Source organism: Carcharodon carcharias, chromosome 8 (assembly GCF_017639515.1).
Source record: "Carcharodon carcharias isolate sCarCar2 chromosome 8, sCarCar2.pri, whole genome shotgun sequence".
Taxonomy (NCBI): Eukaryota; Metazoa; Chordata; class Chondrichthyes; order Lamniformes; family Lamnidae; genus Carcharodon; species Carcharodon carcharias.
The window spans coordinates 21,361,692-21,376,554 of record NC_054474.1 but is presented as its reverse complement, the minus strand read 5'-3'; the positions used below and the strand labels follow the sequence as shown (position 1 = coordinate 21,376,554).

At 42.2% G+C, this 14,863-nt stretch overlaps 1 protein-coding gene across 4 annotated transcripts in view; it reads left to right on the top strand.

Annotated features, from left to right (window-relative positions):
- Window positions 1–7,046: 7,046 nt before the first annotated feature.
- rbm27 (RNA binding motif protein 27) overlaps window positions 7,047–14,863 on the top strand; it is a 163,209-nt gene continuing 155,392 nt past the window's right edge. For all 4 annotated transcript variants that reach the window (XM_041193308.1, XM_041193306.1, XM_041193309.1 and 1 more), the window contains exon 1: window positions 7,047–7,324. In XM_041193308.1, the coding sequence (XP_041049242.1) occupies window positions 7,266–7,324 (59 nt within the window). In that variant the 5' untranslated portion in view covers window positions 7,047–7,265. The remainder of the gene's footprint in view (window positions 7,325–14,863) is intronic.

The following is a 14,863-nucleotide window of genomic DNA, read 5'->3' as shown; positions in this document are numbered from 1 at the left end:
CCCACAAGTAGCTGTTCCCAGTCCACCTTGGCCAGATCCTGCCTTACTTTACTAAAATCCGCTCTCCCCCAACCAAAACAATTTTTTGCAATTTGTCTATTTCTTTGTCCATAACAATCTTAAACTGTACCATGTTGTGGTTGCTATCACTAAAATGCTCCCCCACCGCCACCTCAGCCACCTGCTCGGCTCCATTCCCCAGAATTAGGTCCAGCACTGCGTCATCCCTTGTTGGACCCTCTACATATTGACCTGAAAAGTTCTCCTGTACACATTTCAAGAAATCCATTCCATCCAAGCCCTTAACACTATGTCTATCCTAATTAATGTTGGGAAAGTTGAAATCACCTAATATAATTACCCTAATGTTATTATTTTTACATACCTCTGTAAATTCTGCACATATTTGCTCCTCAATTTCCCGCTGACTGTCAGGGGGTCTATAATAAACACCTATCAATGTGGATGCCCTTTTTTTATTCCTAAACTCTACCCACAAAGCTTCATTTGATGCCCCCTCCAAGATATAACCTCTCCTTACTGCAGTAACTGACTCCTTAACTAATAATGAAATGCCTCCTCCTCTTTTACCCCCTCCCCTGTCTTCACTGAAGATGCTATATCCTGAAATGTTGAGCTGCCAATCCTGCCCCTCCCTCAACCACATCTCAGTGATGGCTACTATATCACAATTCCACGTGTCAATCCTCAGCCTTAACTCAACTGCTTTGCCTGTAATACTCCTGGCATTAAAGTATAGGCTATCCAGCCTTGCCTTACTCCCTTAAAACTTAATGCAGCTGTACTCCTTCTGACTTGATTGTTTTAATGTATTATGATGTGTCCCTGCTCTGCTAACATTCTGTGTCCCCTCCCCTTGCTGAATTAGTTTAAACTCCTCCCAACAGCACTAGCAAACCTGCTCGCAAGGATGTTAGTCCTGCTCTGGTTCAGATGTAGACCATCCCGCATGTACAGGTCCCACCTTCCCCAAAAATGGTCCCAGTGATCCAGGAATCTAAAACCCTCCCTCCTGCACAAACTCTTAAGCCACGTATTCATCTGCGCTATTCTCCTATTTCTGAGCTCGCTAGCACGTGGCACTGGGAGTAATTCAATGATCACAACCTGAGAGGTCTTGATTTTTATTCTACTGCCTCAGTCCCTGAATTCTTGATGCAAGACCTCATCTCTCTTCCTACCTATGTCATTGGTACCAACATGTACCGTGACCCCTGCCTTATCACCGTCCTCATTCAGGATGACCTGAAGCCGTTCAGTGACATCCCGGACCCTGGCATGAATCGATGCTGGGCCCTGGGGATGTGCTGCACTGCCTAGATCTCAGCCAGCCTGAGTTGGGACATCGGGTGAGATAGGATCGAAAATATTTCAGGTAAGAAAGTAGTTCAGGCCCATTATTTCTACATGACCTAGTGTCATACTTTGTTTAGTGATGCTCCTGTGAAGCACCCTGTATGTTTCATTAACTTAAAGGCATTATGTAAATATAAGTGTTGTTGTGTGCACCATGGTGACACAGGACATTGGTTTGGCCTCAACTCAAGTATTGCGTCAATTTCTGGCTGCCACATTTTAGGAGAGACATGGTGGCATTAGACAGAGTGCAGAAAAGATTTGTCCCAGGGATGAGGTAATTTAGTTACATAGATAGATTAGAGAAGTTGGGACTGTTTTCCTTGGAGAAGAGAGGTTGAGAGGAGATCTGACAGGGGTATTCATATTAATGAGGGTTTGGGAAAGACTAGATAGGGGAAAATGTTCCCATTGGTGAAAGGATCAAGAGCAAGAGGGCATGAACCTAAGGCAATTGGCAAAAGAAGCAATGGCAAAATTAGGAAAAAAACTTTCATGCTGCGAGTGGTTTGGATTTGGAATACACTACCTAAGTGTGTGATGGAGGCTGGCTCAATCGAGGCTTTAGGAGGGCATCAGATTATTATCTGAAAAGGAAGAATGTGCAAGGCTATGATGAGAAGGCAGGGGAGTGGCACTCGGTAAATTGCTCCTACAGAGAGCAGGTGCAGAGACAACTGGCTGAATGGCCTCCTTCTGCACTGTAACCATTCTGTGATTCTGAAATTCATGGGCTTAAGACTGCTGAGCGGGAGAGGGACCTAGGTGTCATCATACATTAATATCTGAAGACCCATGGTTTGTTCTAAATGGCTACTGCAAAAGCAAACAGTGTGTTAGGCTGTATTGCCAGAACAATCAATTACTCAACAAATAATATTACACTATGTTGTGTAGCTTGGTTGTGGATACAGTATCTAGTTTGGTCTCCTGACTTGGTGCTTAATAATAATAGCAAAGGTTTAGGGGAGACCCACTAGATTCACCCCAAGTTTCGATGCCCTTAGTTACCAGGTTAAGCTTAGAGTTACATATGAACAAGGAGAAGTAGGCCATTCGACTTCTTAAGCCTGCTCCGCCATTCAATAAGATCATGGTTGATCTTATTGTGGCCACAGAGTCCACATGTCACCTATTCCTGATAACCTTCAACGCCATTGTTAATCAAGAATCTGTCTAAATCTGCCTTAAAAACATTCGCTGATCCTGCCTTTACCATTCTCTTGGGGGAGATATTCCAAAGGCTCATGACCCTCAGAGAAAAAAAATCTTCTCATCTCTTGCTTAAATGGGAGACCCCTTATTTTTAAACTGTGTCCCCTAGTTCTAGTCTCTCCCACACAGGGAAACATCTTATCAGCAATCACCCCATCAAATCCCCCCAAGATCTTATATGTTTCAATAAGATTGTCTCTCGTTCTGCTAAATTCCAATGGATACATGCCCAGCATGTCCAACCTTCCTCATAAGAAAGCACCCCTGTCCCAGGTATCAATTGAGTGAATCACAATTTATATCCTTTCTTAAATAAGGAGACCAAAACTGTACACAGTACTCCAGATGTGGTCTCAGCAATGCCCTGTACAACTGTAGCAAAACATCCCTACTTCTATTCCATTCCCCTTGCAATAAACACCAACATCCTAGTTGCCTTCCTAATCACTCGCTTTACCTGCATACCAACTTTGTGATTCATGTACCAGGACACCCAGGTTCCTCTGTACCTCAGATTTCTGCAATCTAAATTAAGCTATTTAAATAATATACTGCTTTTCTATTTTTGTGCCAAAGTGGACAAGTTCATATTTTCCAACATTATACTCCATCTGCCAAATTTGTTAGCAACTATTATTAAAGATGTAATAGCAGGGCACTTAGAAAAATTCAAGGCAATCAGGCTGAGTCAACATTGTTTTGTGAAAGGGAAATCATATTTAACTAATTTATTGGAGTTCATTGAAGGAGTCACATGTGCTGTGTATAAAGGAGAATCAGTGGATGGACTGTACTTAGATTTCCAGAAGGCATTTGATAAAGCGCTACATCAAAAGTTATTGTGGTAAGTAAAAGCTCATGGTGGGGGGGAGGGGTAACATATTGGATAGAAGATTGGCTCGCTAACAGGAAGCAGAGAGCAGGCGTAAATGGGTCTTTTTCTGGTTGGCAGGATGTAACAAGTGGTTCCACAGATATCAGTGCTGGGGCCTCAACGTTTTCAATTTATATGACTGACTTGGATGAAGGGATCAAAGGAACAGTTGCTAAATTTGCTGACAACACAAACATAGGTATGAAAATAAATTGTGAAGAGGACATAAAGAGGCGACAAAGGGGCATAGATGTGAATGGGCAAAGATGTGGCAAATGGAGTATAATATGAGCAAATGTGAAATTGTCTATTTTGGCAGGAAGAATAAAAAAGAAACATGATCTAAATGGCAAGAGATTGCAGAGCTCTGAGATTCAGAGGAATCTGGTGTCCTCATGCACAAATCACAAAAGACTAGTATGCAGGTAGAGCAATTAATTAGGAAAGCTAATAGAACGTTATCGTTTATTGTGAGAGAAATTGATTACAAAAGTAGGGAGGTTATGCCTCAGTCGTGCAAGGCACTGGGGAGACCACATCTGTAGTGTTGTGTACAGAACTGGTCTCCTCATTTAAGGAATATGTAAATGCATTAGAAGCAGTTCAGAGAATGTTTACTAGACGAAGACCAGGAAAGGGTGGGTTGTCATATGAGGAAAGGTTGGACAGGTTAGGCTTGTATCCACTGGAATTTGGAAGAGTAAGAGGTGACTTGATTGAAATCTTTAAGATCCTGAGGGGTCTTGACAGGGTGGATGTCGAGAGTATGTTTCCTCGTGAGAGAATCTAGAAGTAGGGGTCACTGTTTAAAAATAAGGGGTCACTTACTTAAGACAGAGTTGAGGAGATTTTTTTCTCTCAGAGGTTGTGAGTCTTTGGAACTCTCTTCTTCAAAAAGCAGAATGAAGCAGAGTCTTTGAATATTTTTAAGGCAGAGCTAGAAAAATTCTTGATTAACAAGGGGGTGAAAGGGTATCAGAGATAGGCAGGAATGTGGGGTTGAGGTTACAATCAGATCAGCCATGATCTTATTGAATGGCAGAGCAGGCTCAAGAGGCCAAGTGGCCTACTTATGCTCCTGATTTGTATGTTTGTATATTCAGCAGAACCTTCTGCACTTGTACTCTATGCCCCTATTAATAAAGCCTGGAATAATGTACGCTTTATTAACCACACTGCCACCTTTAATCATTGGCACATATATATCCAGGTTTGTTTTGCAAAAATATACTTTATTCATAAATCTTCAACAACATTTCAAACCATTTCAAAATCACCATCACAAAAATGCAAACAGGTTCAACTTTTACAACATGAATCACAAGGTGTATCAGTACAAACAATGAATATTAATATCATTGGCAGACATTCATTTTGAGCTGTACATCCCGAGGGGCTCTTTACAGTTCCCAGCCCCTCGGTGCACTGTGGCAGAAAGGTCTTAGGCAGCGACCCTTCCCCATTGCGCCTTTGTGGCGGCTGCCCCAAGCTTTAGTGTGTCCCTCAGCACATAGTCCTGGACCTTGGAATGTGCCAGTCTGCAACACTCGGTCAGGGCCAACTCTTTGCGCTGGAAGACCAACAAGTTACGGGCAGACCAAAGAGCGTCTTTTACCGAGTTGATGACCCTCCAGCTGCAGTTGATATTTGTCTCGGTGTGTGTCCCTGTAAACAACCCGTAGAGCACAGAGTCCTGTGTCACAGAACTGCTCGGGACGAACCTCGACAGAAACCACTGCATCTCTCTCCAGACCTTCTTTGCAAAGGCACAATCTACAAGGAGGTGAACAACGGTATCTTCCCCACCACAGCCACCTCAAGGGCAACGTGCCGAGGGGGTGAGACTCCTGGCATGTAGGAAGGATCTGACAGGGAGGGCTTTTCTCACCACCAGCCAAGCTACATCTTGGTGCTTGTTGGAAAGTTCTGGCGATGAGGCATTCTACCAAATGACTTTGTCAGTCTGCTCGGGGAACCATCCCACTGGGTCCACCCTCTCCTTTTCCCTCAGGGCCTCTAAGACGTTACGTGCCGACCACTGCCTGATGGACTTGTGGTCAAAGGTGTTTCTCTGTATAAATTTTTCCATGAGGGACAGGTGGTACGGCACGGTCCAACTACTTGGAACGTTCCGCGGCAGCATGACCAGACCCAGCCTTCGCAACACTGGGGACAGGTAGAACCTCAGCATGTAGTGACACTTGGTGTTTGCATACTGAAGGTCTACGCACCGCTTAATGCAGCCACACACAAAGGTGGCCATCAGTATGAGGGTGATGTTGGGCACGTTTTTTTCCCCTTTATCTAGAGGTTTGTACATCGTGTCCCTGCGGACACGATCCATTATACCCAGGTCCCTCTGCTCCTGCATCCCCTTTAGCGGGTGTACCCTTTATTTTGTATTTTCTCCTCCATGTTCTAAATCCCAAAATGAATCAATTCACACTTTTCCACATTGAACTTCACCTGCCACCTGTTGCTCATTCCACCAACATGCTTATATCCTTTTGAGTTTCCCGCTCTTCTCAAGTTCACCAAGTTCTGTATCATCAGCGAAATTTACAACAGTGCCCTGTATACCCAAGGTCTAGGTCGTTAATATGCATCAGGAAAATCAAGGGTCCCAACACGGACCCCTGGGGACCGTTGCAAAGAATCCGCATGGATCACACCTGTTCAAGAAGGTGCTCCATCACCAGCACCAACATATCAGTGGAAGGTGGGATGGGCAATAAATGCCACCCTTTCCAGCAATGCCCACATCAAGAGTGTCTTATGTAGAAGGATGGTCCGACTTTGCCTTTCTGTATTCGGTGTTTATCTAGCAATTCCTTTGGTGAATGGCTCCTATGCTCTCTCAGTGCACAGGCCAGCTATTCCTCGGGGGTGCTGCAGAGCTGGGTTTCTGGTTGCTAAGATACCGCACGCGGCGGGGCGGGGCGAAGATATGATCTCGCGACATTCTATTTCATCCCCGAGAAGTCTGTGAAGGGGCGCGGCTTCGTCAGGTGTCCATCAAAATACGCCTGATCACGTGGCGATGTGACTGCTGGCGTTGTTAATATTTAGTAAGATTTGGTTATATTTATCAGATACATAGCCATATTAATAAATTTCACACACGCACCCCAATTTTTTTCTCTAATTACAAAAATTGCGTTTGTTCTGTTGGTCGCGAGGCACTCAGTCACCACGGGTCGTCCCGCCTCATACTATCCACTTGTCCAATGAAAAAGCAGCACTGCCAGTTAGCCGCATTTTGATTGGACGATATTGTTGCCTATCAAATAGTGCCTTGTCTGCACGACGTTTTCAGGTTTGATTGAGCAGTGCGGCATAATCTTCCCTTCCCCCCCCCCCCCAACTCTGTCTTCGGCCTCAAGTAAATGTGTGCCGTTTTTAGCAGTGTTTATTTTTTCATAGGGATAAAAAATTCCATTCCACAAACCCCGAGTTTCAACTTTTTTTCTTTATCGGACTGGGGAAAGGAAACCGAAATTTGGACCGATCGATTGCTCGTCTCTTCCCAGGCCGTTGAGTACGACCTAACTTGTTGGTCCTGCCTGGTCCCGGCCCCCCCCGTCCCTCCCTCCCCCTGATTGGTTTGTGATCTTGAGAGCCGCTTGCTGATTGGTAGCCTGAGCCGTCTATCGTCCCCGCGACCGGTTCGGGTGTTTAGTGGCGCGACGCGGCGCGGCCTGGGCTTTGCTCTGGTTTGTTGTCATGTTGCTTGTGGACTTTCACTGAGGGCCTGACATTCTGATGGTGTACCAGGGACTGGGCCGGAGACCATAGGAAGATGATCATAGAGAACCTGGACGCTTTCAGATCTTGGTTGTCAAGGGCGCTGGACCCTATGTGAGTATTATTCTGCCTCTTTCAGATGTATTGGCGCTTTTGGGTTTTTTTTGGTGGGGGGGAGAGGGGGCGGGGACTTTTCAGGCCCTCAGGCTGCCACATGAGCCAGGCTTGCAAGGCCACACACTGAGACCGTGCTCTGTCACCCCTATTAAAATGAGGCTAAACAATGTAATCTATCAGGCATACTGTTTTTTTGTGATATGTTAACTCTTTGGAAAGGCGCATTCTGCGTTACTTTTATGAATCCAAACTCAGCGATCTTGTATTTAGGGTTATCACCTACTTTTTACACGATAAACAGAAGGTCTTGTGTTCTTATGACCCTTCACTTGAAGTCTGCTTGTGGCGAGTGAAGCCAGAAAATTTACTGGACAGGAAGGTTTAATTTGAAGTGCCTGATTGTTTTTGAGGTGTATTGATTATTGTACTTTGGGGGTTTCGTTCTAAAACTCCTAGCATGCTTTTGGAGTATTTCCTTTAAGTACAGTATCCTCGCTGTAGTTATCACAAATTTGGTGGGAGAGGAAATTATAAGTTTTGCTTAGAAGAACAACGATTTTATGCTGTTCCAACTTTTATATAAAAAGAATAATATATTCTACAATTTGTTGACCAGTAATATGTTGTTGCATTAGTCAATGTCAACACTGCCAAACTTCAATAATCATTATTAATATTCCGGTCAGGCATTGGGTGGAATGTGAGCCCCTGCGAAAACAAAATGCATTTATGTAACTTGTGTCACTAAAACCGATTATCTGGTCATTTATCTTATTGCTGTCTGTGGGAAGTTGATGTGCCTAAATTGGCTGTTATGTTTCCCTGTAATACAACTACTATAATTCAATAGTACATAATTGGCTGTAAAGTGCTTCTGAAGTTGTAAAAATACTATACAAGTGAAAGTTCTTACTCTTTTATTTAAGTAGTCTGTTTAATGTAAAATGAAAAATTCCAAGATGTTTAAAGAAGTTTTATGGTGTTGTAGTTTAGGAAGCTTTCAGAGCATTTGTCACACTTCAAAATGTCCGAATTATAACCTGAAAAGCAGTTGGTTTATAATTTTGATTCTATCTTGGCAATAGGCATTTACAGGTAAACATAAAAAAAATTATGGCGCAGAGGAGGCCTTTTGGCTCATCTGTGCCTGCCAGCCAAAAAGATTTAACCAGCTTAATCCTACCTTTCAGCTCTCAGTCTGTAGTCCTGTAGGTTACAGCAGATCAAGTGCACATCCAACTGTTCTTTAAATGTGAAGAAGGTTTCTGCTTCCACCATCCTTTCAGGCAGTGACTTCCATACTTGCCCCCACCTTATGGATGAAAATTTACTCCTGAATTCTTTCCTAATCCTTGTAGCAGTTATTTTAAACCTATGCCCCCAAATTATTGACCTATCCAGCCCCTCATAATTATATACATTTCAATTAAATCATCCCTCAGCCCCCTTTGTTCCAAAGAAAACATCCCAGAAATACCTTTTAATCTGCAAATTTACTTTACCATTAAATTCTGAATGATCACAGGCTGTTTACTTACAGTAATTAGACTTTGTGATGTTAAAGGAAGGAGGGCATTTTGAACACATCCTCTGGAGTAAGGGGATCGTTATATTAATTTCTATGAACTGATATAATACTCCTATCACAAAGCAGTATATCATCATCACAAGTATATGTTAAATATAAGGCTTTTGAATTGCATGAGAAGCTTGTAAGTATGTGAGTTGGCTGCGTCACACTTGAATTCCACTCTGCTGTATGTGGTTGTGGTAAACAAAGAGTACCATGATTTTATATTTTTGAGATTTTGTTGCCATTGTCTGATGATGGCTTGAAGTTCAGTTTAGGATAGTGAGTGGATGAATTTCTAATTGTGGAAAGGCGGGCAGCAGCAAAATAAAAGACCAATGAAATTCATTAAATTGGAACTGGGCATATTGAAGGTGGGACAGGAAAAACACAAGACGGTTTGGAACTTGACTGAATTTTCACCTTCTAAGGGAGATTGTTCATTCCCTATTCATGACAACTTATGGAGCTTCTTCATATTTTTCTGCAACTAGCTTTCCAGAACATTTTGTTGCAAGAATGTTATTTACTGCAAAGAGTAATATTACTGTTGAGGCCATTAAGAAAAAATAGTCTCACATCCTGCACTGCATTATTAAGACCATAAGACGTAGAAGCAGAAGTAGGCCATTCGGCCCATCAAGTCCGCTCTGCCATTTGATTAGATTATTCTAGAGAAATAATCCTCATAATCTTGTGCAAGCTACAATTTCAACTTCAGTCATTTCCTTTTGGTGTAGGACCACATCCTGAGTTTTTAAAAAGTAATCTTGTTGTGGCAAAATCTAGTACATAAAATCCTGTGTCAACATGGAATTTATGATCCACTAATGTATGTGATCTGAAAACCAATGCGCTCTGTGCTTAGACTCACAAATCAGTATATTGAAGCCTCTCTTAGCTCAAATTTTTCTAAATTTATTAAAGAATGTTTGTTGTCAAGCTAAAGGGGTTATACACAGAAAATGCTGAATTAGCTGTCTGGGCAGCATTTGTGGAGAGAGAAGCAAAGTTATCTTACAGATTAATAAGCCCTCCTTCAAGATCCATATGTAGAGGCCATGAGGTATTTATGTAGGGCCTTTTGCAAACTCAGGCCATCCCAAAGTGCTTTACAGCCAATGAAATACTTTTGAAGTCTCGTCACTTTTGTAATATAGGAAATGTGGTAGCTAATTTGTGCACAGCAATGTTCTACAAACAGCAGTATGATAATGACCAGGTAATCTGTTTTATTGATGTTGATTGAGGGATAAATATTGGCCAGGACACCAGGGATAATTTCCCTGCTCTTCTTTGAAACAGGCTTGTGGGATCTTTTACATCTTTTGACCTGAGATGACAAATGGGGTCTTGATTTAGCATGTCATCCAAAAGACAGAGCTTTTGCCTGTGCAGCACTCTTTCAGTACTGCACTGGAATGTCAGCCTAGATTTGTGTGTACAAGTCTCTGGAGTAGGGCTGAAACTAATGACCATCTGACTCAAGTAAGAGTGCTACCAACTGAGCCACAGCTGACCCTGACAATCAATATTACGAGACAACAATCTGGAATGGAGTTCTTGCTGGCTGTTTTTACACCTCCACCACCCTGCCCTGTCCCACCCCATCCTCACCAGGAACACTGAGGCCAACTCTTTGGGCAAACTACTGCCCTATGTGAGATTGTGTAGTACATTGTGTACCTCAGGTATGCACTGTGCTCTTTGCTAAGCCATGAGGAGATCCTCTTCTCAGCATCTTTTTATGATACTGGCTAAGCAACTAGAGGTGAAGAGTTCAAATCCCACCATGGCAAGTTGTTAATAAATAAGATAATTTGTGGGTTAGCACCAAAAAAAATCAAATGTTGTGAAAATGAACCAGATTGTGGGTTACTTTAAAACAGAGCAAAGATAATATTGATTTCCTGTGTAGGGTACCTTCTGTTGGCCATTAAATGTGCTGTACAGATTAAAGCAGTTAAAAAAAAACGACCGAGGAATCACAACTTTTGATATCAACAATTCTATGACTTGTCACTGTCACTTTTTAGAATAAAAGATATCTCTGATGGCACAGTGTTTAAATGTGTACCTGTTGTACAGAGTCATACAGACCAGTTGAAGTTTGATGATTATGCTTTGTGATGATGGTGCCATAGCTGACCTCAATTTATGTGCAGCTTGTGAAAAATCCTGATTGCTATCCAGTCACCTCCACTGCAAAGTGTATGTTTGGGTGAATTTGGTGAGGACAAGAATGGGCACCAGCTGCCTATCTTGGTGAACAACCAGCTGACATTCTGTTTTGGCTTGGACACAAACAATGAGGAATTTGGTGAGGGACAGTGCAATTGCTGACGCCTGTGGGACAGCACTCTAGCATGGAGAATGGAGAAGAATATTGATGATTTTTAAATGGTGAATTGTATTTAGGAGCATTTATATTTGTTGCAGGCTAGAATATTAATTTTTTTTTTGTCTCCTCTCCCCCTGATGGTAGGGGATTGTTTTCTTCCTTAGTTAGATTGAACGTTTTGATTTACTGCATTGTTAAGATAGCACATGGATCTAATTACAACCACTAACTTGATTTTCTTATCATTTGACTCATGGAGTAGTTGATTTCCATCTTGAAAATGTTTAAGTTGACATTGCAAACCAAATTTTGGTATTTCATGGACCATACAATTTAGTTCAGCATAATATCCTCAATAGTCCTGTGTGTGCAAATAATCAATCATTATCCTGAGTGTATTTTTATGAACCACGGGCGTTTCAGTTTATCTTCAAAAGTAAGGCAGACATGCTACATCTGTACAGGGCATTGGTGAGACCACACCAGGAGTTTTGGTCTCCTTATTTAAGGTGGGATATACTTGCATTGAAGGCAGTTCAGAGAAGGTTCCCTAGGTTATTCCTGGATGAAGGGATTGTCTCATTAGGAAAGGTTGAGCAGGTTGGGTCTGTACTACTTGCAGTTTAGAAGAATTAGAGGTGATCTTATTGAAACATATAAGATTCAGAGGGGGCTTGAGAGGATAGATGCAGAGGGGATGTTTTCCCTTACGGAGGGATCAGGAACTAGGGGGCACAGTTTCCATTTAAGAAGGAGAGGAAGATGAATTTCTTCTCTGAAGTTCATTAATCTTTGGAGTTTCTGTACCCCAGAAAGCAGTGGATTGCATTTATTCAAGACTGAGTTAGAATGATTTTTGTTCTACAGGGAGTTTTGGGCAGCAGGCAGGGATGTGGAGTTGAATCCACGGATTTGAACTTGGTTTTACAAAAGCAAATCTGGAAATAAGAGGCATCTGTAGAAGTGACCATGAAGATGCTGGACTGTTGTAAAAATGCAACTGGTTTGCTCATGTACCTGTGCTAGTGAAGGAAACCTCTATGAAGTGACCTGGTAACCACCCAATTGTGTCAAACCAATAGTAACAACTCAAAAAGAAGTCTAGTCACCAATCTCATGTGGTTTTGCAGGATAGGCAATAAATGCCAGTCTTGCCAGTAATGCCCACTAAAAGTTATGAGTGGAAATGGATTTGGGCGAAACCGCTCCTAGCTTCAAGATGTACAGAATGATTTCATGAAACCACAGCACAGAAGGAGATCTTTCAGTCCATTGTGCCTGTTTTGGCTTTTTGGCGGAGTCATCCAATTAATCACGCTATCTTGCTTTTTTTCCCAGATCCCTGTAATTTTTTTCCCTTCACATATTTATACAATTATTTTCTAAATGTTAGTGTCAAATCTTATTTCTCTACCCATTCAGGCAGTGCACCCCTGATCACAGCAACTCACTTTTCTTGGAAAGAAATGTTTAATGGTGCCTGTTCCTTTTTCCAATCATCTTAAATCTGTGTCCTCTAGTTATCAACTTTTCAGCCTATTTAATGGGAATGGCCATAAAACATACTAGAAAAATAGTGACTTATTGTTATTTTGTTGGCATCACTCCAAATAATCATACAGAACTGAGTGCAGGTATGGAACAGTTAAGTCCCAAAATCAAAATTGCTTCATTGAGGTATAAACCGTAAAACTATGAAGAAAAAAAAACACTATCATTAATTTCTTTCAGGCATATATTATAGAATGCTTGCAGTGTTGTGATTGAAACCTAAATATTTTGTTGCAGTGCAGGGGTATGGGGGTCGGTGGCCCAAAGGTATTCCTTGGTTCATTGTTTATCTCATGTGTTCCTAAATTCAGCCATTGGAATGGAAACCAGATGGTTTTAAAGCAGGGCAGAAGAAGGCAAGTCACCCACATTGCACTTTTCTAATTAATATGGGTCTCTAAATTGAGTGCTTGTCATCTTTTATAGTTGGAGGAGAATGGCACATGGCATTGGGGAAATCTGAAGATGAGGAGCTGTAAAGGGCTAGAACAGAAATCTTCTTAGTTAATGAAGCAATTGGTTTAGCAACTAGACTGATTGCAAACAATCAATTTTGGCACATTGGCAAGATCAACTAGTGTATTTTGTGTGCCTGGAAATATATGGGGAGAGAGATTGAAATAATAGATGTACGCTGGTACCTGTAGAAGGGTGACAGTGTTCCTGGCTTAGGTTGTTTGTCAGAACTCATAAATCATCTTTGTGACCGAGGACATAATTGCAGTTGCCAGATAGTGGGGATTAAAGTGAGGAAATGTAGCAGAAATTGCATTGTAAAAATATCTTGCAAGCGGAAATTACATGTTTAGTAGTTAACCTTTCGTTCTGGCCAGTTAGTACTTTTGTGTATTGGTGGGCATGGCACTGTATTTTGTTTTAAGTTTGAAAACGTACATGATATGAGCCACTGTTCTTCAAACTGGTATGGCTATGAGTTCTCACAAAATTGACTTCTTCTATATGACAGGTTTCAATTTCTTCCATGCAGCTGGTAAAGATTCTGTTTTGTAAGTTCCAGACATTCTATTTATGCATGCAGTTTTCTCAGCCTTTCCATCTGAGAATTTTCTCAATAAAAGGTGCTGAGTCACTTTGATACTGAACAAGAATGTCCCCAACTTCACAGCCATGACTTGTTTAACTGCAAAATGGCTATCTTCATACAGTACACTACCCTGGCTCACCTGCTGCTGAAACCCTCACCATATGCCTTTGCCACAGATATTTATTCCATGCTCTTCTGGCTGATAACCTATTCTTTAACCTCTGCAAACTTCAGCTCATGCAGAACACTGCTGTGCTTGCCCATAATCCATAGCGTTGTCAAACCATATTGGTTCCCAGTCCCTGAAAGCGTGGACTTCAAAATTCTCACATTTGCCTTTTATATCCCTCTGATGTGGTCTCTGTCATGTTGGTCCTCACTGTTTTTAGGCGGGCCTGGGAGCTGCTTGAAGTTAGTGTTGGAACAATTTAAGTATGAAAAGAAGGACCTTGCAACTATTTCAGGACTCTTCAGCAACATGGAAAACATTTTGAGCCTGTGCTGTGCAAGCACTGACTTGGTTTTTCAGTTCTATAGTGGTGCTTTATAGGGAGGTAAAGGAGTGAGGTGGGAATGGGGGAGCACTGCTGCACCAAGTTTAAAATGGGCAGTTATCTTGAGCTGTTAGAAGCGACTGAAGGAAAGAGTATTTGAGGACCAGGATCTTAAACCTGAGAGTGAGGTCATGGTGTACCGGGCAGCAATGACTCCTGTGCTCCTATCTGCTCCAGAGACTTGGGAAACCTACAGCAGGTACCTCAAAGCCCCAGAGAATTACAACCAGCGGTGGTGAGAAAGGCGGTCCAAGGGCAGCATCCCCTCTCAAGCTGACTTGCTCAGCATTGAGGTGCTCATCACTCAGCAAAAGCTCTGCTGGGCAGAACGTGTTGTTCTTCTGCCTGACACCAGACTTGCGAATCAGCTTCTCTACTTGGAATTTGATTGTGGCAGGATAGTCCCTAGAGGACAGCAGAAACCCTTTAGGGATCTCTTCATGCCTGAAGAGGTTAAACATTCCCGCCGACTCAA